Source organism: Mastigoproctus giganteus, chromosome 7 (genome assembly GCF_048544385.1).
Source record: "Mastigoproctus giganteus isolate SK-2022 chromosome 7, ASM4854438v1, whole genome shotgun sequence".
In the NCBI taxonomy this organism is placed as follows: Eukaryota; Metazoa; Arthropoda; class Arachnida; order Uropygi; family Thelyphonidae; genus Mastigoproctus; species Mastigoproctus giganteus.
The window spans coordinates 144,368,871-144,396,111 of NC_143581.1; the positions used below are offsets into that span (position 1 = coordinate 144,368,871).

Below are 27,241 nucleotides of genomic sequence, written 5' to 3' on the forward strand. Positions count from 1 at the left end.
GTGTATCGGTCAGCACCTCATGTTGATGAAGATAGTACTTTGAGGATATTTAATTTTTTCAAGCAAATGGTTCTCATGTATGTGATGTGTTGTAAGAAGTTTAATTTACTATCAAAGATTAGGCCAAGAAATCTGATACTATTGGATAGAGGTATAGCAAGAATTTTAATTTGTAATTCAGGCTCAGGGTAGATCTTATGTTTTTTACAGAATAAATGAATGCAGTTGGATTTTTGTGAAGTTGTCTCTCAATAGAATTCATATTTTTTCCTTGGCACAAGATCATGAGATCATCTGCATTGTGATATAATTCTACTGTGCTTGGAATATCATGGATAATAATCTTCTTCTTCTTCATCAAGAGGAGTGTTTCCATTTACAATGGATTTCCTCAGTCTACATGGTTCTCATGTATGTGATGTGTTGTAAAAAGTTTAATTTACTATCAACGATTAGGCCAAGAAATCTGATACTACTGGATAGAGGTATAGCAAGAATTTTAATTTGTAATTCAGGCTCAGGGTAGATCTTATGTTTTTTACAGAATAAATGAATGCAGTTGGATTTTTGTGAAGTTGTCTCTCAATAGAATTCATATTTTTTCCTTGGCATGAGATCATCTGCATAGTGATATAATTCTACTGTGATTGGAATACCACGGATAATAATCTTCTTCTTCTTCATCAAGAGGAGTGTTTCCATTTACAATGGGTTTCCTCAGCCTACAAGTTATTTCTTGTTAGGAATTTTTTTCCGCCATAAAGTGCGGTTCAAGGTGTCTTGGTCGGTTAAGCCTCGGGCTGTCATGCACTCCCATACTCTATCAATCCATGTCCTCCTAGGTCTTCCTCTTCTCCTTCTTCCAGGAGGTATCCATTCCAGGATAGCCTTTGGATATCTGTTTTCTTGCATCCGTTTTACATGTCCATACCATGTTAGATGCTTTTCTTTGATGGTGTCAATAATAGTCTTTCTCACTTCCATTTTTTCCCTTATATCTTCATTCCGTTTTCTGTCTCTTCTAGAAGTTACTGCTGAGCGTCTCCAAAAATCCATTTCTGTGGAGAGCAATTTGTTTTCCGCTCGCCTATTCAATGTCCAGGTTTCCGCTCCATACAATAGAAGACTTTGTACAATCGTTTGGAATATAAGTTTCTTTGTTTTATTTAGGATATTTTTGCTCCACAGAACAGAGTTTAACATGCCGATAGCCTTTCTGCCGTCTGTTATTCTCTTATTGATCTCTGCTTGGGATGATCCATCACTTTGTAAGATTCATCCCAGATATTTGAATTTATCGACTTGTTTGATTTTAAAATCTGCAATATTTAGAACGTGTCCTGGCCCTGAAGACAACATTTCAGTCTTGCTAAAATTGATTTTTAGACCCCATTGTTTATATTCCTCAAACAATTGACGACATGCATACTTTGCATCTTCTAAGTCTTGTGCTATCACCACCTGATCATCTGCAAAAAGTAAATTGTGAATATAGGCGTTCTTATTAATCGGCAATCCCATTTTATTACATTTTTTTGACCAGGATCTTAGGCAGATGTCAATATAAATTTTGAAAAGTGTTGGCGACATGCAACAACCTTGTAATAAGCCTTTTGAAGTGTGGAATTCAGGTGACAAAGCTGATCCCACTTTAATTCTGCATCTATTATTCCTGTAAATTGCCTTAATAATGTTAATCAGTTGTCCACCAATATTTGCCTCTTTCAGTGCTTCCCATAAGTTTTCTTGGAACACTGTCATATGCCTTTTCAAGGTCAATGAAAATCATCAAGATTTTTTTTCCCTTTTGATTGGCATTTTTCAAGGATCTGTTGTACTGTTGAGATATGATCTATATAATTCTTATTAAAAATAGAGTAGGACTCAAAATAGATCCCTGAGGGACCCCCCCCCCTCCTGTATTATGGATTCTAGAAAGAACATTTAGATGAATAACCTAAAAGTTCTGCCCAGGAAAAAGCTCTGAATAAACAAGGGAAGTCTGCTTTGTAATCCAAAGGTGTGAAGATCTCGTAAAATACTGAAACACCATGTTGTATCAAAGACCTTTTCTAAATTCAGACTTAGCATAACTAGGTGGTTGTTTTTGACAAAAGAATTTCTGATGTTTGATTCTGCTTTGGTCATCATATCTAATGCAGATCTATTTTGCTGAAAGCCATACTGATTTTTATATAAGTTATGTGACTCTAGAAACCAGGTGAGGTGCTTGAGAACCATTTTCTCCAGTATTTGCCCCAAACAACTAGTTAAAGAAATTGGACGATAATTAACTGGATTAGAGAGGTCTTTTCCTGGTTGTTTAGGGATGGCTAATACAAATGAATGTGTCCAAGAGCAAGGATAAACATGTTCCTGAAAAATTCTGTTAAAAAATATTAGAAGAGTTTGTAAAGCAGTATCATTCAAGTGTTTTAACATAATATAAAATATACCATCAGGGCCAGCTGCACTATTGGGCACTCTATTAATTAAGAGATTCTTTTAACTCAGATATTGTAAAAGTCTGATTATATGGAAGACAAAGACCGGTGTTGAAATTTAACTTCTGCCTTTCTGCTGCCTCTATTTCATTGGAATGAAGCATCATATGAATTTTCTGCTGATATTTTTGCAGAAGCTTCACAAAAGTCTTTACTATGTCTTTGGGGGAAGACAGTTCCTGTCCATTACAGATCAATATAGGAGAGGATGACAATGGATATTTGCCATTCAGATGTTGGATTTTCCTCCAGTTTAATTTACTATCGGTGTTCTTTGTGACAGTGGAAGCAAACTGTATCCAAGAATCTTTTCTGGCTTTTCTTCTTATTTGTAATGCTTTAGCATTAAGTTTCTTGTAATTTATAAGGTTAATAGTAGTGGGATGCTTGTGGAAAATATTCCAAGCTTATTCTTTTTTTTTTTTTTTTTTTTTGCCTATTATATTAATCATTCCACCAGTAGTTTTTGGACCTGCGTGGATGAATCGACGACTGAGGAATAGCTTTATTAGCTGCTGCTAGTATCTCTTTAGTGATATGGTCAGTAGCTTCATCTATTGACTGATTCTGAATGAAGGTTTTATCTAAAACTGCACTCAAGGAAAATTTTTATCCAGTTTGCCTTTGTAGATTTTCATCTTTGGCAAGTTTCCAGAAAAGGGGAGGTAGTTTGGAATTTACAAGTAATTGGAAGATGATCGCTGTTGTGGGGATTACCCAATACTGCCCAATGTATACTTGGGTATAGAGCGGGGGACCAGATAGATAGATCTATGGTAGAAGTATTTCCTGTGGGAAAATGCACGAGTATGTCCATCGGTGTTCAGCAGAGTTATATTGTGTGTGTCCAGTAATGTTTCTATTAGCTGCCCTCTTTTATCCATATGTAGACTTTCCCATAATTGGTGGTGTCCATTAAAATCACCCATCAAACAAATAGGAGGTGGTATCTGGGTGAGGAGCTCATCCAAGTCTCTGAGTACATGTTTGGTTCAGTGGAAGATAAATAGAAACAAGAGATAAAATTATTCCAAGTTCTATTCTTACAGCAACAACTTCTAAATTAGTTTTTAAGGGGATTTGTCTAGATGAATTAGTAATGGATATTAAGACTGCTACACCTCCATGGGCTGCAGTTGCTGCATTCTTGTCATGCCTGTACAAAGTATATTTCTTTATTGTGGGGGGGGGGTTCACTTGTGGAATTAAATATGTTTCCTGTAAACAAATTCCTGCTGGATTGAAATCTCGGATTAGGTCATAAAGTTAATCTATATTAGTACATAGTCCTTAACAATTACATTGTAAAATGCACTGCATTATTTAGTTTTAGCGGTAGGTTGATCCAGTTGCTTTTTAGAGGCAGTAGGCTTATGGCGACGATCTTTTTTAGGAAAGGTAGGACATCCAGTGTCCATATCTTCTTCAACATAAATTTCTAATATAGGTTCTTCTTGGGTTTTGTCATCTGTGTCCACTTCGGCAGTATGAATTTGGCTCTTATTAGAGGATTTTGCTTTTGCCATCCTGGTCTCACTTCGGGACTTGGTGCCACTAGTCGAGGGGATGGAAATCGGAGTATTACAAGTCTGGTCTCTGTTGTTTTGCTTTAAAGCTGGCTGAGGAACTGAAAGCTAAGGTCTAGCCTACTCAGTAAGCGATTTGTCAGGCGGAATTGATTCAATGGTTTGAGTGGTAACAGAAAGATAATTTTTAGTAGCATTTGCATATGTACATGCTGGCGTATCTTTCACTATTTGTCATCTCACTTCCTGATAAGTCACTTTATGTTCAACTTTAAACTTCTGTATTTTTTTTCTCAGCTTCCATAATTTGAAATTTTTGGAATGTGCAGGATGATCCCCCCCCCCCTCCGAAATTAGGGCAAATTGGAGATGCTGCATTACAATCTGTTTGAATGTGATCTTGGGATCCACATTTTGGGCATACATTGTTTCCTTGACATGTTGTCTGAGAGTGTCCAAATTTCTGACATTTATAACAATGAATTGGATTTGGAATATAGGGGCAGATATGACAATTTAAATACGGCTTTAATAGTATTTGGCAAGTTTGGAGTATTGAAAGTGAGTATTATACAATGGGCTGGAATGAAATTGCCATCCCTACGAGTCAGAATTCTCTTAGCTTGTATTACCTTTTAATCATTCATTTCTTGCACAAGCTCCTCTTCTGTTACATTCAATACATCCCATTCAGAGATAACACCTTTGAAACTATTTAGGGTTGTGTGGGGAGAGATTTTAACAAGAATTCCGCCAAAAATTGTAAGCTTTAACAACATTTCTGAATGTTTAGACTGTGTTGTCTCAACTAGTAAATCCCCAGACTGTAACCTTTTGACCATTTCAGATGATCCAGCAGCATTTTCTAGGAATCTTTGTATCATAAATGGAGAGAGTTTGCTCACTGATTGACTAGTTAACAAATGGATAATAAGAAAAGTTGGATACTTTGGTTGATAATTGTGTTTTTTTAAGTGCTTACTTTGCGCATTACCTTGATCAGAACTGTTCCAATCTTTGGTATTTGAGCTCGAAGGCTCTAATGCTGGAAAATTTTCTTTATCCATGTCAGCCCCTTTTCGCCCTGGGGGGGATTAGCTTTTCCACCAAAGTTACTGGCCCCACCACGGGGAGGCAGGAGCAGTGCCACTTGTGCCCAAGTGTAGGAGTTAGTACAGTTAGTAAACTAATAAAGAGAAAAGAAAAAGGTACTTTCCTTTTTCTGGCTCTCTTTTTATACTTTTAAAAAAGTAGAGATAATTAATAAAAGGACTTATAAAACAAAATAAAACAAAATAAAACAAGGAAAACTCAGTTGCGCTATGAAAATCACACTAGGAAGTCACAGATTGCTTGGTCACAGAAATGCTTAACAGGTGTATGTATACTTGCACTGATGCTAAGAGTATAGTAAATAAATTTTATGAATTTGAAGTGCTGGTCAAGACAAAATGCAGACATTGTTGTGATACCAGAGATGTGGTCACAGATATAAACACTGCTGAATTGGAATTTGGAGATTAAAAGTGTACAGAAATGACAGACAAGACAGGAAGGGAGGAGGAACTATCCTGTTAGTTAAGAAACACAAAATCTAAGGAAGTGCATCCAGTTGACATGGGTGGACAGTGCAATGTCGAGTCAGTTTGGTGTGATGTAAGCACTGGGAAAGCAAAAATGAGAGTAGGAGTGTGTTAGAGGCATAATGACTCTAATGAGTACAATGAAGAATTGTGCAGAAAACTATAGTGGAACAGTAAATCAGAGTGGAACAGTAAATCAGAATGTCAAAAGGAGAGATTTTAACTTTCTAGATATTGACTGGAATATGTGAATTGGTCACTACTTACACTAGCAAGGCTTTTGTGGATTTACTAGACTGTTTTCTACAGCAGTATGTTTGAGAGGCAACCAGAGGAAGTAATACTCTTGATCCGATTATCAGCAGTGATTATTCATGCATTAAGAATCTGCAGATAAAGCAACAACTAGGTGACACTGATCACAGTGTATTGATGTGGGATTTACGTAAAAATATAACTACCATCAGGTGTAAAGAGAAGGATTTTTGCTTTCATAAAGGTGCCTACAGTGATCTCAGACAGTTTTTAAATTCTATACAATGGAAACACTTGATGATGTTACCATCAGCAAATTCTAAATGGGAAGCATTCAAGGAATTAATCATGGAAACTATTAGGCTTTTCACACCAACTAATAAATACTGTTCAAGGTTTAGGACTAAGTGGATGTCAGATGAACTAATGAGTACTCCTGGAAGAGAAGAAAAAAGCATGGGATGCATATAAATTATCAGGTGACACAGAACCTATGGTAGAAATAAGCTAGTCTGCAATCAAATCACAAAGGAGGTTAAGCAAGCGAAGGCAGATTATGAGAAATCTAAAGGTTGGAAAGAAAAACAGCAAGGACATCTTTACTTGTTTTGTTGTTTGTTATTTGGTTTTTAGGAGCATTAGCAACTAAGGCCATATTGCTCCGGGAATATGCGGTGGTCATTCCCTTGACCTTTCCGCATCCTATTTCTGCATAAAGAATCACTGCTGATAACCAGATCAAGAGTATTGCTTCCTCCTGTTGTCCCTGTAACATGCTGCTGTAGAAAACAGTAATCCAATAAATCTACAAAATTCTTTCTGCTGTGTGAGTAACCAACCCACAAATTCCAGTAAACATCTGGAAAGTTAAAATCCCCATTATAAGAGATTCTGATTTACTGGCTCACTCTATTTCTCTGTATAGCTGTTTGGTATACTCATCACAGTCTATCTTAGCACACCAAACTAACTCAATATTGCAATATTGCACTCATGTTGACTGGATATACTGCCTTAGGTTTAATATGCTTCATAACTAAGAGCATAACTCCCACTCCTCCTGTCCTGTCCATCCTTCTTGTATACATTGTACTCCCTATATTCAAATTCTGCATTCTTTATAACAGTGTGACACTACGTCTCTGCTATTCCTACGATGTATGAATTTGATGACTTAATCAGTACAGCAGAACTTCGATTGTCTGTCACCCTATTTACTGTCAGTCTCTGTTAATCGTCACTTAACCCCACTACGCCGTAATGCATTCTGATATTGGTACTATGTGTCATTCAGTCTTTATTTACAACTCAACGTATATGGTTGTACTTTAACCTATTGTTTCATATTTTAATAATTTTTATTTAGTAAACCCACTGAAATTACAGAAATGTAAACGAGTAGTGTTGGGATTATAAAAAAAAAATTGAAATAATCAATCGTCTAAGAAAAGGTGAAAGTGCTACAAGTATAGCATCGGTTTATAGAATAGGAAGAACAACAGTAAATGATATAAAGTATGATGCAGACAAAATTGAAAACCACATGTCGAAAATGGAAAGCACTGACAAAAAAAAAAAAAAAAAAGCACTTAAAAGCTGTAAGCCGAAAGCACTTAAAAGCCGCAAAACAATGAAGCTTGCTAAAAATGAACAACTGGATACTGCAATGTTTCAATGATTTGTTCAAAAATGTAGCCAAGGAATTCCATTGTTGGGACCTATAATAATCGAAAAAGCCATTGAAATCAATAACAAACTAGGTGGAGATCCTTCATTCAAGGCTAGCATCGGATGGATGGATGGACAAATTTAAGTTTCGCCATAGTATCCGACAGTTGATGATCTCCAGGGTGAGAAACTAAGTGCAGATAGCAATTTCTGTTTATTGTGAAAAACTACGGAAGGAAATAGCTGTTCAAAGTTTGGTTAAAGAACAAATATACAACTGCGATGAGATTGGCCTTAACTGGAAGGCACTACCTCAAAAGACACTGGCCTCAGTGACTGAACATATGGCACCAGGATATAAAATGTAAAAAGATCGCATCACTATAGTGGTATGTGCTAATTCCAGCAGTAGTCATAAATTGCCTTTGGTTGTTATAGGAAAACCAGAAAAGCCTATATCATTTAAAAATATTAATTTAAATGCTTTGCCAGTTAACTATTTCTCAAAAAACAATGTGTGGATGAGCCAAGATCTACTTCACGATTGGTACCATGTGATGTTGTTGTTATTTGGTTTTTAGGAGCATTAGCAACTAAGGCCATATTGCTCTGGGGATATGCGGTGGTCATTCCCTGACCTTTCCGCATCCTCCGTATTTGGTGGCTCACGGGCTTGAACCCCAGTCTAATCAAGAAGCGTGTTCTACGCACTGCTGTTCCTGCCCACCTGGCTACAGAGGCACCCCAAATGTGATGTGATGTGGTTTACCACAATATGCAATGCTACTGATGGACAATGTGCCTACTCATTCCATACACATATGTGATTTAAAAAGCAACGATGGCAAAATATCATACCACTTTCTGCCAGAAAACACGACATTTCTCATTCAACCGATGGACCAAGGCATGATTGAGAGTATGAAACGTTATCACAAAATGTTCATTCAAATACTCGTTTTGGCAGAAAATAAATTAGATGTGATAGAGATGAGCCCCGATAGCATCAGCAAATATTCTTGCACTCTTTCTATTTAAATGTATCCCATCTCTGTAGAAGCAGTCTCTCCTGTTAACAAGCATTGACCATGCTCAGAAAAATTCTACCCCACGAGCCTTGCACATTCTCTCCAGGGCTGAATTGATTGACAAGACTCTCAACATGTACTCCTTCCTACCATGTCTGGGCAGAATTGAAGATAGTTTCAAATTCAATCTTAACTTGCAATTTTTTCTCAAAGTTGCTCTGTACTTGTTAAGTAAGTCCTCAGATCTCGTACTCTCATAATATCATTAATGCCAATGTGTACAACAATATCACCCTTTGTGCCCTTATAAGATGATGGCTGCTCTATAATGTTATCTACTTTTGTAGATAACATTGTAGGGTTACCCTGGTCCTATTCTCCACCTATCTTTCTTGCACAATTTATTTCCCGTGTCCTTGACAATAAAAAACAGTGGGAGGAAAGGATGGACTGAACCTTGAGCCCTTACTTCCCACTGTTTTCCTCTTGTATATTAATGATCCATTTGGAGACCCAGCATTAGATGAGAAGTTAGATTACCAAGAGCCATCTACCTTTGAGCAGATGGTGAGAATACTAGTTACCAAACTACAAAAAAACAAAATGAAAACCATAAGATGGAACTATGTTTAAATGACTTATGCCAAACATGATCAAAAGCCTTAGAAATGTCACGAATTTCAGTGAATTTTTCTATCATATTTATTAAAAGACAAGTAACATAAGGCATTATATGACCAGAGGTATCAACATTAATGGAATTCATAGCAGCAAACTGCTAGTTTGTCATTTGGTTTTTAGGAGCATTAGCAACTAAGGCCATATTGCTCCGGGATATGCGGTGGTCATTCCCTGACCTTTCCGCATCCTCCGTATTTGGTGGTGACGGGCTCGAACCCTGGTCTAATCAAGAAGTGTGTGCTATGCACTGCTGCTCTTTCCCACCTGGCTATGGAGGCGCCAGGCAGCAGCAAACTGATCAGATGGGAAAGTTGTTGTTTGTTTGTTATTTGGTTTTTAGGAGCATTAGCAACTAAGGCCATATTGCTCCAGGGATATGCGGTGGTCATTCCCTGACCTTTCCGCATCCTCCGTATTTGGTGGTCACGGGCTTGAACCCTGGTCTAATCAAGAAGCATGTGCTACACATTGCTGCTCCTGCCCACCTGGAAACGGAGGCACCTGGGAAAGTTGTAATTGCAACTGGACATGAATTGGGAGGAATTTGTCACTCTCTTTAAGAAAATGGCTGGATATGAGAAAAGTTTTATACCTTCATATAACAAAAGCACATTTTAAAGGAACACATTTTAACTTGTGTTCTAAAGCTTACTCCTGTTCTGTGTCACTTTTTTTACATTTGCTTGTTCCACAGGAATAAGCAAGTGTAAAATTTTGTTCAGACAGATTTTGAGAACGAGGAAAGAAATACCATCAATATTGTCAGAATTCTTCTAATGACATTCTCAGGAAACATCAGAGAGTTGGAGGCACTGAATGGAATGTAGTGATAATGATAGGAGGTTATTTATCAAGCTCATAGATGGAAGAGTTGGGTAAAAGGAAGGATGCTAATATGCCAGCCTTATCTTTAGCTAAGCATGCAACAGAAGCATCAGGAAGCAACTGAGGTAAAAGTATGCATTGATAAAATTTAAAAAGTGAGGCCAAAAGTTTTGATCAGAGAGCATATTTGACTATCTTCTGTACAAAAAGCAAGTTTTCTACTCATAACCTGATACAAGCCAATTGTGATATGTTAAGTTTCTACCTTGAGCAGCCTTAGCACATTTATTAGAAAATTAAGGTTTAGTAAAGGACTTGATTTTAGGATGGAATGAGGAATGCAGGATTACATCCGTACAACAATTTCACTAATATGCCTGAGCAGATATTAGGATCTGAAGATTTAAAATAATAGTCAAACCAAGGAAAACAGGAATAGAAATTACACAATTCATCCCATTTCACACTGTTGTAAAAGAGTGTGAAATGGGATGGAAAATTTAAGAGGACCAAGACTGAGAATAGTCGAGAGAGAGAGAGAGAGAGAGAGAGAGAGAGAGAGAGAGAGAGAGAGAGAGAGAGAGAGAGAGAGAGAGAGAGAGACTTCCATGGAGCTTCTCTCTCTCTTTTCACAACCATCACCAAGTTGTAATTTAAGGGATAAAGAGGATTATTAACATTAAATGTGTACTTTTAAGGGTTATTGGTGAGGAAAAGCTCAAGAGTACTGGGGGATGTATGCATATGTGGTTAGGATTACCTGGTATTCCAGTAAATCCAGATCCAGTCATGTAATATCATTAGTAAGAGCAAATAAATCGGTCAACTACTGAGTGCCGGGCACTTAGAATGTAGGGTCCATAGTCACGAATAGTCATTAGTGTAGTATCTCAAATAGAGCTTTATGGTAACTGAAAAAAGTTTCCAGTACTATGATCAATATGGCGTTATATTGGTCCACATGATGGTACAAACCCATGCAAAATTTCAAGTCAATAGGTTGAGTGGTTCCAGAGATACAATGCTGTGACAGACGGACGGACGGACAGATAGATAGATAGACAACCGAGTGAGTTTATAAGGGTCCTTCGTTAGACTATGGACCCTAAAAACCACAGTGTCTCCAGCAGGTGTGTGTGCATATGCAATTAGAATTTGATGTCAGCTGGAGTTATAAATATTAAAATCATCAAGGGAAATTACTTCATCCATAGCAATGTTAAATTTGAGAAAGTTAAGTGCTCTTCCAGGAAGAGTCTGAGACAGATCCACAGTCTAACCAACACTGAATTAAGGCTCTATACAGAAGTAAAATTAATTAATCTTAATTGGGATGAACAATTTTAACAATTGTAAGGGAGACAGGTAACATATCCTATAAGAAAGAGATGGCATAGAACAAGTGTCTACCAGGCATAAAAATCAACGATTAACATAATGAAACCAGTGGGTGCATGCATGGTTTGTGGGACTCTGCAAGATTGGCTGAAGGCAGATTTTCTCAGCATAGCTGGTAGACAGAATTTATTAAATAGAGAGGGGGGGGTGAAGGGGTTTTTGCAAATACCATTGAGGAGACATTAAGGCACACAATTTACTCCAGTCAAAGGCACTGGACAAAATATTCACTTGCATCCTCTCTGACAGCACTTGTGTGCAACCATCAATTACTCTAAACACTGAAAGGGAAACTAACAGATGCAAAATCCAATATCAATTTAAGAACACAAGGAAGAACTTTTAAGTAACATAAGGAGGGTACTACTGTTGTTAAAAGCAATAAAGTTCAAAACATCATTTGAATAGAAATGGCAATTTGACTGCAAATAAATTAAATGAATTTGAGCTTAAGATCAAGCCAATGAATGCTGATGTAGTTGGGATTGATGGGACAAGGTGCCACTCAGAGATAAGAGATGATGAAGAATTTCATTTTGTTGAGGTGTATGATCAGGAAAGATAGGGAGCAAGTAGGGAACTGTTGCTGTTGATAAAAAAATGCCCAAAGATGGCAAGAACGTTCCTTGAGTCAGATCAAGGTAACAGCGATGAATTCATGTAGTGTGAAATGATTAACATAATGTGGTTAATGTGAGTTGTCTAATGTTTGTTTTGCAACCTGCATTATACTTTTTATTCAAAGCAGTTAAAGTTAGAGATAGGCTAATCCTACACATGATTCTGACCTCTAGTTATCGGTGTACACTGGCAAGAAGTCAGAATGTTTGGTTCAGTGTTCTGAACAGAGATGAAGATAGATGTAAGATGGGGTATGAGACTTTATCCACTTCTTAAAGGAGAAGTCACATACTGGTATTTGAGCATACCAAAGTGGAAGAGGTGCTTCAGTGATAGCGTAACCTTGTCTATCACGAGGTTCGATTCTCTGAGTAGCTCTTCGATACATATACTGAATGGATGGTTGGCAGTCTGAGGCATGTTACAAAGACTTTCTCATCATGGCTCAAAAACAGATGTCCACATGGGATGGTTTACAAGGGTGTTCGGCTTAAAAGCATAGTGTAGAGAACTGTTTTCGTTGGAGCAACAAGGATGGTTTGTTTGCTTCTACACACAGACTTTGGACAGGAAATGTTCTAAATGCACCAGTACCAATGTGGATATCCTGGTGGTGGATGGGATCAAACCACCGAAAGATGCTATTCCTGGTGGATGCATACACTTGACACCCATAATCTAATTTTCACTACACAAATGGAGTGCACAATACAAATGGAGTAACGTGCACAGGTCTGCACCCCAACAGGTATAAGAGAGACCACGGAGAAGGTTCAGCAGCCCTCTTGTGCATTTTGTTTTCCATAGCCGACAGATATGATAGAGAAATGTCAACTTTTTGTCAAATATGAGTCCAAAGAATTTCGTTTCCTTCTACTGGAATGGTGCTTTGTCCAAGTCTTAATTCAGGTTCGGGGTGAAGGTTATGCTTGTGGCAAAAATGGACACAAACGGTGTTCTGTGATGAGAACATGAAACCATTGGCCATTGCTGAGGAGTTAAAGACAATCAATGGTTTGTTGCAGTTGTTCTCTATAACTCTCATGTTACATGACTGGGAAAAAAATGCTGAAATCATCAACATACAGTGCACAACATACATCTTTATTGTTGGAGGAGGTTGTTAGGTAATAGGGTTAACTTTAATGGCAAAAAGCATAACAGTTAAATCAGATCCTTGTGGTACTCCCTCCTCTTGGCAAAATGACTGAGGGAGGGTGGATCCAAGTCGAACTTGAAAAAGTGAGATCAAAAGTTTTTAATGAAAACAGGAAGGTGACCTCTAAGACCAAGGTTGCAGATATTTTAAAATACCAAATCTCCAAGTCGTGTCACCCGCTTCGAAGAAGATTGACACCAGGTGCACTCTTTTAAGGAAAGCATCTCGAATAGATGTTTCCATTCTAATTAAGTGGTCCAAAATGGATCTATTCTTTCGAAAGCTGCATTGAGTTCAGGAGAGAAGGTCAATTGATTCTAAGTACCATAAAAGATGAGCATTGCCCATTCTCTCTAGTAATTTACACAAGCAACTAGTTAGAGTGATAGGGCAGTAATTTGTTGGAAGTTTTAGGATCCTTGTCTGGCTTAACAAAAGCAAGAATAGCCTTGTGCCAAGCATCCAAAAACTGCTCTTCAAGATTTTGTGGTCCATGAATTTTGGTGAAAGGTGTTTGATCATTTCATAATCGATGTCATCTGATCCAACAGCAGCAGTAGCTTTCATAAGGGCAAGTGGATGGTAAAAGGACCATTTATATGGGTGGAAACCCTTTGATGTAAAATTAAGGGACTGTTTTTCAGTTTTGTGTTTAAGGACCAGAAACTCATCCTACTCAGGGGAGTAAGATGAAGTTGCTGAGATGTTAGCAAATGTTTCCCAAAGAGCATTGGCTATTGCAGTAGAGTCTGCAATAGTACATCCATTATATTCCAAGACCGATGAGGGGGTGTGTAGTGTTCTTTCCCTTCATTTCTGCACCTTTTCCCAGTCCACCTTAGAGCTGGTTGCCCGGTTAATAGATGTAAAAGAGATCCAGGATTCCTTTTTCGTTCTAACATCGGATATAATGTGCTTTAGCATGTGAACGTTAAAAAGTTATGAGATTATTGGTGGAATATCCCCTATGCTTTGTTATGCTCCTTTTTTTGCTGCTGTGTATTCAGAATTCCACTGTGGTTTGGGAAATGGTGGAAACTGGGTGGATGTCCTCGGAACTGCAATTACAGCTGCACGGACAATACTTTCTGTGATGTATGTGACTATGCCATTGATAGGCTCCTGACTGACTGTAGTGATATCAAAATTTGCCAGATCTTGAAAGGTATTCCAGTCAGCCTGATCAATTTTCCACCACAGTAACCTAAAAGGAAGACCTTCTTCCACTTTGTATGCAGGTTATCACAGGGAAGTGATTATTTCCATAAGAGTTTTCCTCCAACTCCCAGGTAAGGGAAGGGAGAAGACAGAAAGATCAATGGCAGAAAATATATGGGTAGACATGTGGAAAAAGCTATTTGTTCCCAAATTAAAAATGGAGAGGTTGTTGTCAGTGAGCATATGCTCTATGACTTGACCCCTTCAATGGATGTTGGCGCTACCCCACAGAGTGTTATGTCCATTAAAATCCCCAAGAAGTAAGAAAGGGGGAGTAACTGCAAATTAAGATCATCAAGGACTTTCTGGGGTATGTCAGTCCCAGGTGGAAAATAAATGGGGCAGACTATTAATAAAAACCATACTGTAAGGTAGGCGAATTGCAACAGCCTCTATGCTGGTTGTAATTTGCAAAGGCTGAAATGGGGACTGGTTGCCCACAAGGATAGTGACTCCTCTATGAGCAGGGCCATCTGCAATTCTATCCTTATGAATAATTGTGATGTTATACATGGTAGGGTCATCATTCGCTTTTACATGTATCCTGTAAGCAAAAGCAGGCTGGTTCGTGCTTTTTCAGGAGTGCCGTGTTGTCTTCTGCATTTCGCCAGAATCCACGACAATCCAGGATAGGTCGGCTTCTGAAATGCCGAGTGCTTAATTTTTTCAATCCTGGATTTTTCTTTTTTGGGGAGGCATGGATGCTGTCCTGTGTCTATTTCTTCCTCTGCAAATAGCTCCAAGACAGTTTCATCAAGTGCTTCCAGTTTCAACATCCATTTTTTCTTGTACTGCCTTCGGCAGTTGGGCTTCCTGTTCTTTTACATCACCACTCAATTTTTTATTGCTAGGGCACAAGGAGGTATCGATATTAGAGTGGCAGATGACTGAGTTTTCTGTGCTCGTTTTTCTGAACTCAGTAAATAGTGGGTGACAGGTGTAAATGACTCTTTTGGTGGTACAGTCATTTCGGTTTCAGTACCTATAGAATGTTTCTTAGCAAACTTTTCAGCATATGTTGCCTTAATTTCAAGGACTAGCTGTTCCACTTTAGCTATTTACTGGTTTAACTGCTTTCTGGCCTCCTGATATGAGATGTTTAACTCTGCTTTATGCCTTTGTATTTCTTTTCTTCTTTCCACCTCTGGCATGCTCGACAGTATGCAGGGTGCTACCCTTGGCAATTAATGAATGTGGGTTTTGTAACTTTACAAGATGTCATTTCATGGTTCAAAGAACCATGAAATGACATCTTGTAATGACAGCAAGCATAAGCAAGAGCACCATGGCAAGCATTTGTGAATGTCCATATTTCTGGTACTTACAGCACCTTAACAGATTTGGAACATATGGACGTATTGTGCAGTTCAGGTAATCAGCTTTAATCTCATTATGTGACATTGGTGTATTAAAAGTATAAGGATGATGTTGCTAGATTTCCATCTTTACATACACATTTTATTTGCAGCTGTCATTCCTTGTGATTTTAGTTCTGAACAGATCTCCTCTTCAGACACTTCAAGAGGATCCCATTCAGAGGTCGCACCTTGAGATGAGTTTAGTGTCTTGTGGGATGTCACTGTAATTGGCAATCCCCCAATAGTTGTTGCTCTGAGGAGTTGTTCAGAATGTTTGTCACACTTGGTTTCGATGAGGGTATCCCCAGAATGTAGCCGTTTTACCGATTTAAGTGAGCCTGCCAACCCTTCCAAACCCTTCTGGATAAAGAAGGGTGACATTTTCCCCATAGGTTTTTTTCCAGTAGAATGAATTATCAGGTATATAGGTGTAGGACCTGATATGTTTCAGTTCTGAGCCTTTTTGCTGAAGTGGTGTTGTCTATTTCTCTTTCATTATTTTCTGATAGGGGCCGAGTTGGGGCCTCAGAAGAAGAGTTTAGTTTATCAGGATTCATATTGGTTTTATATTTTGGTCCAGTGCCTGGGCTCCTCACCCACCATGGAGTCCAAAGGGGATGTCCATTAACTGGCAAACAATAAATGTGCTTGGGAGTGGGACACCAGGGCTATCCAGACACTATACCAGCACTGCCACCGGCCTGAATCCTGTCCCACAAACCATGAGGGTAGGGTAGGGGCATGGTTGACCCTTGCAGGCAAACCACTAGCCAATTGATCCTGGATCACCCATCTTGTTGAAGCAGGGGCCAAAGTTGTGTGTTGAACTGAGCCTCTCAATCACCAGGATCCCCTTTTCTGAATTTCCATGGGTCGCAGCAGACCGAAAAGACATGGGATTCCTATGATGATAGCCTGGAACCTAGGATGTGGGCATTCAATCCTAGTGATGCTAATCTTGAGAACCAGCAGTGTCACTGGGAAGTCTCCTCACCATGTACAGGTGCCCACGCTGAGGGGCCCTATCACAAAGGAGTAATTTTTATGGGTGGATGGTTGGTTCCCTCCCCATCTGGTAACGCAGATTTTTTATTAAGCAAAAAAGGCAAACAGACAATACAATGTGTGCAATTCAAGGGCATTATATACAGATGCCTCAAAAACCTTAGTTGTTTGGCAGCAACAATAAATACCCTTTTTAACTACTGTCCTCCATGCTAAGTAAGAGTGTCTTTTGGCATACCATCCCACTGTCAGGAGCATCAAGAACCACAGCAAAAATCAAGAATCCCTGGTGAAAATTCCTCACTGGGCCAGAGCACTTTGCCATGCAGGAGACCTTGATTCCAATTCTGACTCCTATGCAGTCTTTAAGGAAGCTTACTTGCCTACACTTAATCCATCCAGGGTAGCCTACTACTAACTTCTTTCAATAAAAACTGTAGCATGGGTTGCAAACCGAAAGTCAGAGATGTACACTACCCAGCTGGCATCCATTAATGATCTCTACTCTTGGTCTCTGGATCAACCCCACCCTCTTCGAATGTATTTCCTATAAAATGCAACTTACAGAAGTGAAAGTAAAATGTGAACAAGTAATCTCATAATACAATCTTTAACCTGCCCCATGGCACTTTTTTGATAGGATTTCAAAAAAAAAGTAGAATTTGCATTAAAAAATGAAAGTGCATAGTATTCTCCATCAAAAATATAACCTATCAAGAATGGTATTGGGATTACTGAATTCACCATTTACAGCATGGTGTGTTAAAAGTTTGCATTTTCTGTCTTGCTTTGCCATACCCTGAATACTTAAAAAAGAATTCACTGAATTGATGTACTCATTGGATTGTCATACTCACTGAATTGTCATTCACCAAACTATCTCATGCACTGAATTGTTGCATACAGCAAGCTGTCATGCACAGAACGGCTGTACAATGAATTGATGTGATCCCTATGAAGATTTTCAACTGCATGTCATTAAGTTCAATGTCTCAACTCATCTATTGTATTTTGTCAGTCTACTTATAGTATAAACTCAGTTTATTTTTTTAAATATCTATTCCTGAAGTAAGATGGCAGATATGGTTCATTTTTCCCAAAACCCAGGAGTAGGATTGTGAAAAATTATACATTAATAATATATAGTTAATGCATTGCAATTAAAATCACCAAATATATTGTTGCTCAGTATGTCCTTTTGTACTAGTAGTTCCTATAATTACTTTCAAGCAAGTGAATTTGTCTCTCTCTAATTTATAGTGATGGCAAGAAATATATGAATAATTTAAATACATAGCAGTACTCAGTAAAAGTGACACTGTATTACTTAAGAGGTTCTCCAAGAAGCACTTCTAATATGCTATCACACAAACCATTTGTTAAAACAACTGTAATATAAAAGCAATTCTTGCACTGTATACCTTACTACATTATGTCAGTGTATTTGATGCTATTGGATAAATTGTATGTATTTCAGATTGAAGCTTATGAATTTAATCACTAGAAAATAAGCCAACTGATATCCTTTTTCTTTTCCTTATCTAAAATATTCCAGATACTTGTACTCAGTGTAGAATCTTCCCACTGAGGTGAACAAGATATCTATAATAAATTTGTGTGTGGGGGTGTCAGAGAGAGAGAGAGAGAGAGAGAGAGAGAGAGAGAGAGAGAGAGAGAGAGAGAGAGAGAGAGAGAGAGAGAGAGAGAGCGCGAGAGAGAGAGAGCGAGAGCGCGCGAGAGAGAGAGAGAGAGAGAGAGAGAGCTTATTTGTTTGTTTGTTATTTGGAGCATTAGCAATTAAGGCCATATTGCTCCGGAATATGCAGTGGTCATTCGCTGACCTTTCCGCATCCTCCGTATTTGGTGGTGACGGGCTCGAACCCTGGTCTAATCAAGAAGCGTGTGCTAAGCACTGCTGCTCCTTCCCACCTGGCTACGAAGGCACCTGAGAGAGAGAGAGAGAGAGAGAGAGAGAGAGAGAGAGAGAGAGAGAGAGATTGTGTTCATTACAACACCCTCCGCACTACCATGTTCTCTACTCTTGTTCTCTGGAACACAGCTCTTTTCTTTTCTTATTCTCTGACCGGAGAACTCAAACACTGTAGGTTAGAAACAATTCTTTTTTTTCTTTAAAATATTTACATGTGCACAAGATCACAAGACAGAGGTTTTTAAATGATTTACAGCTGGTAACATTTGGCATTAATTTATTTAAATAAAGTGAAGCAGTTTAACCTATGAAAAACCGTATACTAATTCTAATTGTTTAGAATTTGCTCTATTTTTTTTTAAATTTTTATATGCATACATATGAAAATTATTAAGAATGCAGCAGAATTGGAGATGCATCACAACATGACACTATATTTATAGTTACGAACATAGCCACTATGTCTCACTGGTGCTATGTCTCACAAGTGCAAAAAAGGAAAAATGGTCATTATATCATATAAATATCTTCAATTAGACTGCTTGATTTGCAGTCAAGAAATTCCATTACAAAGAAATTAAAAGAAAATTACTACATACCAATAAAATTTTCAAAAGAGATGTTGTAGAGGAGTTATTTAAAATCTGCTCCAATTTGAAAACACAGCTCTCCACAAGATGATCAGTCCATTTTCTAATATTAAAATAATTATTACATATACATTAACTTCAATACATACTGATTAAAAAAAATTCATAAATACATTTACATGGTTGAATCTTACTAATTTGGCCCCTTGGATTAAGCAGTTATTGGATAATAAGATCTATTAATTACTTGGTCCTTGAGGTTGTCACAGACATTCTCTCAGATATGCCAGACAAGCTGTACTTACTACCTGGGGGTCTAAAACGCTGATGGAACTGATATTCGGGTGACACTCAAGTCAAGTGGACCCAATTTTGGCAAAGTCCGGATGGTCTGTGACATCCAAATCCTCTGCTTGCACCTTCACGATGGTGGGACTGTTAGTAATCATGGGTATAACCTCCATGCACAAGTACATGGTGGGTGACCACCCAGGTGTGAACCAACGTAAGAAGGGGTCGAGGTGTGGTGCCCACACCACATGGAGGAACACTCCCCATCTATGTTACCAGGCAGTACTAGGTGGTAGATGACTCTCATCAACCGGTGAAATACCACCACTTTGCTTATTGGAGGTTTGAAGTGGTGGAACCCATGTTTAGTCTCTAGAGCTAAGTTCCGGTCAACCCTTCCCTATCTCTTCCATCATGCAGTATGATTGATGATTTTTGAGGTTATGATGAATGTCGTGGCGAGATCCAATATTCCTTATATTTCGAGGGTACAGCTTTTAAACGGTGTTTGTGGACCGGCCGCTAGTTAGTACACCGGACCGAACCTATTGGTAACTCTTTAGGAGGCTTCCGGATCAGCTAGTGTATAATCTTGCTACCTCTACTCTGTCAGATACTGACTGGAGGGAGTCCGAGTAGTGTGTATGCGGGGAGCATTGTCGAGGCCACATTATGTCAAGGATCTGGGTATATTCTTACATGTGTACGCCATATCCAAAAATTTCATTACTTCATACAGCATGTCCCACCCACTTTTTCTTACTATTGAATAAACCATGAATTGTCAAACTAATAGAGCAAGCTTATCTGCGAAAAGATCTAAACCTCCCAAGCACCTCCTAATTCTTTTCACAAATATACGTGGTCTCAATTCTAATCTCAACAATGTCCATTTCCACTTGCAGTCTGCCAAACCCCATGTACTTTTTCTGACAGAATCTCAGTTATCGCTTGATTCAACTACTGTTCATCTCAGATGCCCAAATTATTCGCTGTATAATTCCTTTCGCCTCAAAGGTGGTATTTGTGCATATGTCCATTCTGATATTCTCTGTCAGAGACTTGGCAATTTGGAATCTTCTCTGGCTTAAAATCTCTCTACCTCATTGTGTCAAATTCATCTGTTGTCTCTACCGTTCTCCCAATTCCACTAATCACTTGGAGCTCTTTGACTTCCTCTCTTTGCAACTTGACTTTCTCCAGTCCAACTTTCCTAACAGTCAGGTAATTTTCCTTGGTGATTTTAATGTTCACAGCTCCAGCTGGCTTCCGTTTTCTAGTCACACCGACCCAGCTGGTCGAGATGCTGAGGATTTTGCAATTACTAATGACCTAGCACAGATTGTTCATTTACCTACAAGAATACCGGACAATCCTAATCACACAGCCAATACGCTCAATCCTTTTCTCACAAACAACCCTTCTAAGTACACGGTCGAAGTGAGAGGTCCTTTAGGCACTTCAGATCACAACTCGGTGATTGTCTCTTCTCCAATGGAGCCATTATCTCATGGCTATTCTCAACCTCGTGTTGTTTGGCATTACAAGAATGCAAAATGGGATGACTTGCGAGATTTCTTTTCTTCTTTTCCTTGGTCGGATTACTGTTTCAAAACTTCTGATGTCAACGTTTGCTCAGATCGTGTCAGTGAAATTATTCTTGCAGGAATGGAATCCTTTATCCCACACTCCACTTTAAAATCTTGTCCTTTATCTAAACCTTGGTTTTCCAATAAATATGCTAAGGCTGTTGAAGAGAAGAATGTTGCATATTGTAATTGGCTTGTTTCTAATTCTTCAGTTTCATTTTCTGCCTGCACCAAAGCTCGCAACAATTGTAAAGCAGTTATTAATCAGTCCAAACTAGAGTTTGAACAGGCTAAGAGTAGAAAACTTGCTTCTTGCCATAATGGTAGCTGAGCATTTTGGTCTCCTGCCAAAGCTATTGGACGCAATTTTTGCCCATCTCTGCTTCCACCTCAGTCCAAACCAGATGGTTCTTTTGTCACTTCAGCCAAAGATAAAGCTGACCTGCTAGCATCCCATTTTTCTTCCAACTCATGTATTAATGATCTTGGTAAAACACCTCCCACCATTCCCAACACACTCCATTCAATGTCTCCTGTGGTCTTCTGCCAAAAAGATGTCAGAAGGATTTTGACGAATCTTGATGCTAAGAAAGCTCCAGGTCCCAATGGTATTTCTTCACTTGTTCTCAAAACCTGTGCTCCTGAACTTACTCCTTTTATCACTTTCTTATTCCAAAGGTGTATTTCCTTCTGCTTGGAAATTTGCTCATATCCAGCTAGTTCCTAAAAAGGGTGACAAATCCCTCCCATCCAATTATCGTCCCATTGCAATTACTTCCACTCTTTCTAAAGTAATGGAGAAATCAATTAACCGCCAACTCTTAAACCACCTAGAAACCTTCCATCTGATCAACGATCGCCAGTATGGATTCTGTCTGGGTCGATCCACTGGAGATATTCTGGCTTATGTTGCCCATTTATGGACTAATTCAATGGAAAGATTCGGTGAAACACAAGTAGTTGCTCTTGACATCTCAAAGGCTTTCGATCTGTTTGGCATAAAGGTCTTCTAAACAAGCTTCCATCTTATGGTTTGCCAACTGTTTTTAGTAATTGGTTATCCAGTTTTCTTTCCGATCGCTCACTGAGGGTGATGGTAGATGGCTCTCTGTCTTCTAACTTCTCCACTAATGCCGGTGTCCCCCAAGATTCAGTTCTTTTCCCCACTCTTTTCCTCTTGTATATTAATGACCTTCTTCCATTGACTGGAAATCCTATCCATAGTTCTGCCGATGATAGCACATTGCATTCCACTTTCCATTTTGAGAAACCTTGTCCTGCTCAATCAGCTTCAATTTCTCGAAAATCTGCTACCAATTCCTTAAACGCCGATCTTCAGGTAATTCTCTCGTGGGGCAAAGACAACTTCGTTGATTTCAACCCTTCTAAAACTCAGTCTTGTCTTATATCTCACGAAAAGGATTCTTCTGCTCCTATGCTTATCTTTAGTGACACTCTGATTTCTAGGCAAAATGATATATCTCATTTGGGGATTACCCTGACTTCTAATCTCTCCTGGCACAAGCACATTACAAATATTGCTTCCTCTGCATCTAAAAAACTTGGTTTTTGTTTTAATCCATTTACTGTCCAACTTCAAACTCACAGAACCAACTTTTCATCTTCCTCATTTATTCATTCAACTGCCGTTTTCTGGAACAAACTTCCTTCATACGTATTTCCTGAAAATTACAATCTACAGAAGTTCAAGTCCAATGTCAACAAATATCTTCTTTCGTCTTCTCAACCTCCAACACAATCACGATACCAAGTACTATAGGTTCTAATACCTCTCGTGTTTGGGGTTCACATAAAAAAAAAAAAAAATTATGATTAAAAAGTCATAAATGGATTTGTACAGTTGAGTCTCAGTAATCTAACCCTTTTGATCACGCAGTTGTGAGATAATAGAATCTAGTTTACCACAAAAAATGGTATACAAAGAGACCAGATTGTGGATGGATAAATATATAACTTTATCAGGCAGAGTTATTTTCTTGCATAAGCTTTAATTTTAGACAAACACTTTAAATGGCATTGATTCATTGTTAAACTGTAGCAGTCTTAAAATTTTACATTTCACAATTTCTACATACAAGCTGTTTTCAATCAATTTTTATTCTTAGATTTTAAAAATAACCTTAAAATTAAGTATGATGACACAATTTCTACCTTATTTTTTTTAAATCCACTAATATATAAGGCCTAGTGTCTAAATTTTCAGATGATACAAAGACTGGAGGGTCATTAATGACAGTTTTTTTTTTTTTTTTTTTCATGAAAACCCCAAACACGAGAGGTATTAGAACTTACTATAGTACTCAGTACCGTGCTTGGGTTAGAGGTGGAGAAGACGAAAGAAGATATTTGTTGACATTAGACTTGAACTTCTGTAGACTGTAATTTTCAGGAAATATGTATGAAGGAAGGTTGTTCCAGATAACAGCAGTTGAATGAATAAACAAGGAAGATGAAAAGTTGGTACTGTGAGTTTGAAGTTGGACAGTAAATGGATGTTGGCTGGTGGTGGCATGTGTTCGGACTGTTTTGAAATAGAGAGCAGGAATTATAGAAGTCAATTCAGAAGAATAGTGCCCATGTAAGTATCTGTAGAAAAGGCATGCAGCAGAAACAGTATGTTTATGAGACAGTGAGTGGAGAGACTCTGTTAGAGATGAGTCATTAATTAACCTAACTGCCTTCTTCTGAATGGAATCTAGACACCTGAGAGAGATTTTGGGGGCACTGTCCCGGATGTGGAAATAATATTCCATGATAGGGCGGATTTGCGATTTGTAAAGAGTGAACAGCTGTTTGGAAGAAAAGTAACATTAAAAGCGAAAGAGAAAACCAAGTTTTTTAGATGCAGAGGAAGCAATATTTGTAATGTGCCTGTGCCAAGAGAGATTAGAAGTCAAGGTAATCCCCAAAAGAGATATTTTGCCTTTAAATCAGAGTGTCACCAAAGATAAACATGGGAGCAGAAGAATCCTTTTTGCAAGATATAAAACAAGACTGAGTTTTAGAAGGATTGATATCAATTAAGTTGCCTTTGCCCCACTGGAAATCGGCATTTAAGGAATTGGCAGTGGATATTCAAGAAGTCGAATGTGATTGAGCTGAGCAAGGTTTCTCAAAATGAAAGTGGGATGCAATGTGCTATCATTGGGAAAATTATGGACAGGTTTTCCATGCAATGAAAGGTCATTAATATACAAGAGGAAAAGCATGGGGGAAAAAACTAACCTTGGTGGACACCAGCATTAGTGGAGAAGTTAGAAGACAGAGAGCCATCTACCATCACCCTCAGTGAGCAATCAGAGAGAAAACTGGATAACCAATTACAAAAAACAGTTGGCAAACCATAAGATGGAATCTTGTTTAAAAGACCTTTATGCTAAACACGATCGAAATCCTTTGAGATGTAAAGAGAAACTGCTTGTGTTTCACCCAACTTTTCCATTGAATTTGTCCATAAATGGGTAACATAAGCTAGAATATCACCAGTGGATCGACACTGATGGAATTCATACAGGCGATTGTTGATCAGACGGAAGGTTTCTAGGTAGTTTAAGAGTTGGCAGTTAATTGATTTCTCCATTACTTTAGAAAGAGTCGAAGTAATTGCAGTGGAACGATAATTGGATGGGAGAGATTTGGCACCCTTTTTTAGGAACTGGCTGGATATGAGCAAATTTCCAAGCAGAAGGAAAAACACCTTTGGTTTTGACAGAGGTGGGAGCAGAGATGGGCAAAAGTTGTGGCCAATAACTTGGCAAGAGACCAGAATGCTTGGCTACCATTAGTGCAAGAAGCAAGTTTACTACCCTTAGCCTGTTCAAAATCTAATTTGGACTGATTAATGACTGCTTTACAACTGTTGTGAGCTTTGCTGTAAGCAGAAAATGAAACTGAAGAATTGCAAACAAGCCAATTACGATATGCAACATTCTTCTCTTGAACAGCCTTGGCACATTTATTGGAATACCAAGGTTTAGATAAAGGACAGGATTTTAAAGCGGAGTGTGGAATAAAGGATTCCATTCCTACAAGAATAATTTCACTGACAAGATCTGAGTAAACATTGACATCAGAAGTTTTGAAACAGTAATCCGACCGAGGAAAAGAAGAAAAGAAAGCTCACAGGTCATCCCTTTTTGCATTCTTGTAATGCCAAACAATACAAGGTTGGGAATAACCATGAGATACAGGCTCCATTGGAGAAGAGACAATCACCAAATTGTGATCTGAGGTGCCTAAAGGACCACTCACTTCGACCGTGTACTTAGAAGGGTTGTTTGTTAGAAAAAGATCAAGCGCGTTGGCTGTATAGTTAGGATTGTCTGGTACTCTTGTAGGTAAATGAACAATCTGTGCAAGATCATTAGTAATTGCAAAAGCCTCAGCATCTCAACCACTGGAGTTGTGAACATTAAAATCACCAAGGAAAATTACTTCACTGTTAGGAAAGTTGGACTGGAAAAAGTCAAGTTGCAAAGAGAGGAAGTCAAAGAGCTCCAAGTGATTAGTAGAGTTGGGAGAACAACTGATGAATTTGACACAATGAGGTAGAGACAACTGATGAATTTGACACAATGAGGTAGAGAGATTTTAAGCCAGAGAAGATCGAAAAGAGGAGATTCCAAATTACTAAGTCTCTGACAGGGAATATCGGAATGGACATATACACAAGTACCACCTTTGAGGCAAAAGGAATCATACAGCGAATAATTTCGGCAACTGAAATGAACAGTAGTTGAATCAACTGATAACTGAGATTCTGTCAGACAAAGTCTATGGGGTTTGGCAGACTGCAAGTGGAAATGGACATCGTTGAGATTAGAATTGAGACCACGTATATTTGTGAAATGAACTAGGAAGTGTTTGAGAGGATTAGTTCTTTTCCCAGATAAGCTTACTCTATTAGTTTGACAATTCATGGTGTATTCAATAGTAAGGAAAAGTGGGGGGGGGGGACGTTTTATGAAGTAATGAAATTTTTGGATATGGCGTACACATGGTAAGAATATACCCAGATCCTTGACATAACGTGGCCTCGACAATGCCCTCTCCCATACACACTATTTTGATTTCTCCAGTCACTATCTGGCAGAGTAGAGGTAGCAAGATTATACACTAGCTGATCCGGAAGCCTCCTAAATAGTTACCAATAGGTTCGGTCCAGTGTACTAACTAGTGGCTGGCCTGCGAACGCTGTTTTAGAGCTGTACCCTCAAAATGTAAGGAAGATTATATCTCGCCATGATGTTCATCATAACCTCAAAAGTCAGCAGTCATACTGCATGATGGAAGAGATGGGGAAGGGTTGACCGGAACTTAGCTCTGGAGACTAAACATGGGTTTCGCCACTTCGAGCTGCAATAAGCAAAGTGGTGGTATTGCACAAGTTGATGAGAGTCATATACCATCTGGTATTGCCTGGTAAACAGAGGGGCGGCATTCCTCCATGTGGTGTGGTGTGGTGTGGTGTGGGTGCCACACCTTGATCCCCCTTGCTTGCATTTTTTCACACCCTGGGTGGTCAACCACAGTGTGCTTGTGCATGGAGGTTATACCAAGGATTACTAACAGACCCCCCATTGTTAAGGTGCAAGCAAAGCAGAGAATTTGGATGTTACAGACCATCCGGACTTCGCCGAAATTGGGTTCACTTGACTTGAATGTCACCTGAATTCCTCAGTTCCATCAGTGTTTTAGACTCCCAGGTAGCAAGTGCAGCTTGTCTGGCATATCTGAGGAATGTCTGTGACAACCTTCAGGACCATGAAATATCTCTACTAATACTAATCAGAGTAATCAGATATGCAACAATATCTACATAAATTAGGTAGAATGAGCTGAGAAGTGGCAACTGAAGCTTAATATTGACAAATGCAAGGTATTTCATATGGGGAGCAATAATCCCAGATTAATGTACCAGCTGTATGGTATCACACTCAGGGCAATGGAGAATGAGAATGAAAACGATCTCAAGGATAATTTCACAGTCAT

The 27,241-nt window shown here is 38.6% G+C and overlaps 1 protein-coding gene across 3 annotated transcripts in view; it reads right to left on the reverse strand.

Moving 5' to 3' along the window:
- Cog1 (conserved oligomeric Golgi complex subunit 1) overlaps positions 1–27,241 on the reverse strand; it is a 546,651-nt gene that overhangs the window by 104,142 nt on the left and 415,268 nt on the right. For all 3 annotated transcript variants that reach the window (XM_090377929.1, XM_090377930.1, XM_090377928.1), the window contains one exon: positions 19,359–19,452. In XM_090377929.1, coding sequence (XP_090234055.1) covers positions 19,359–19,452 — 94 coding nt within the window. The remainder of the gene's footprint in view (positions 1–19,358; positions 19,453–27,241) is intronic.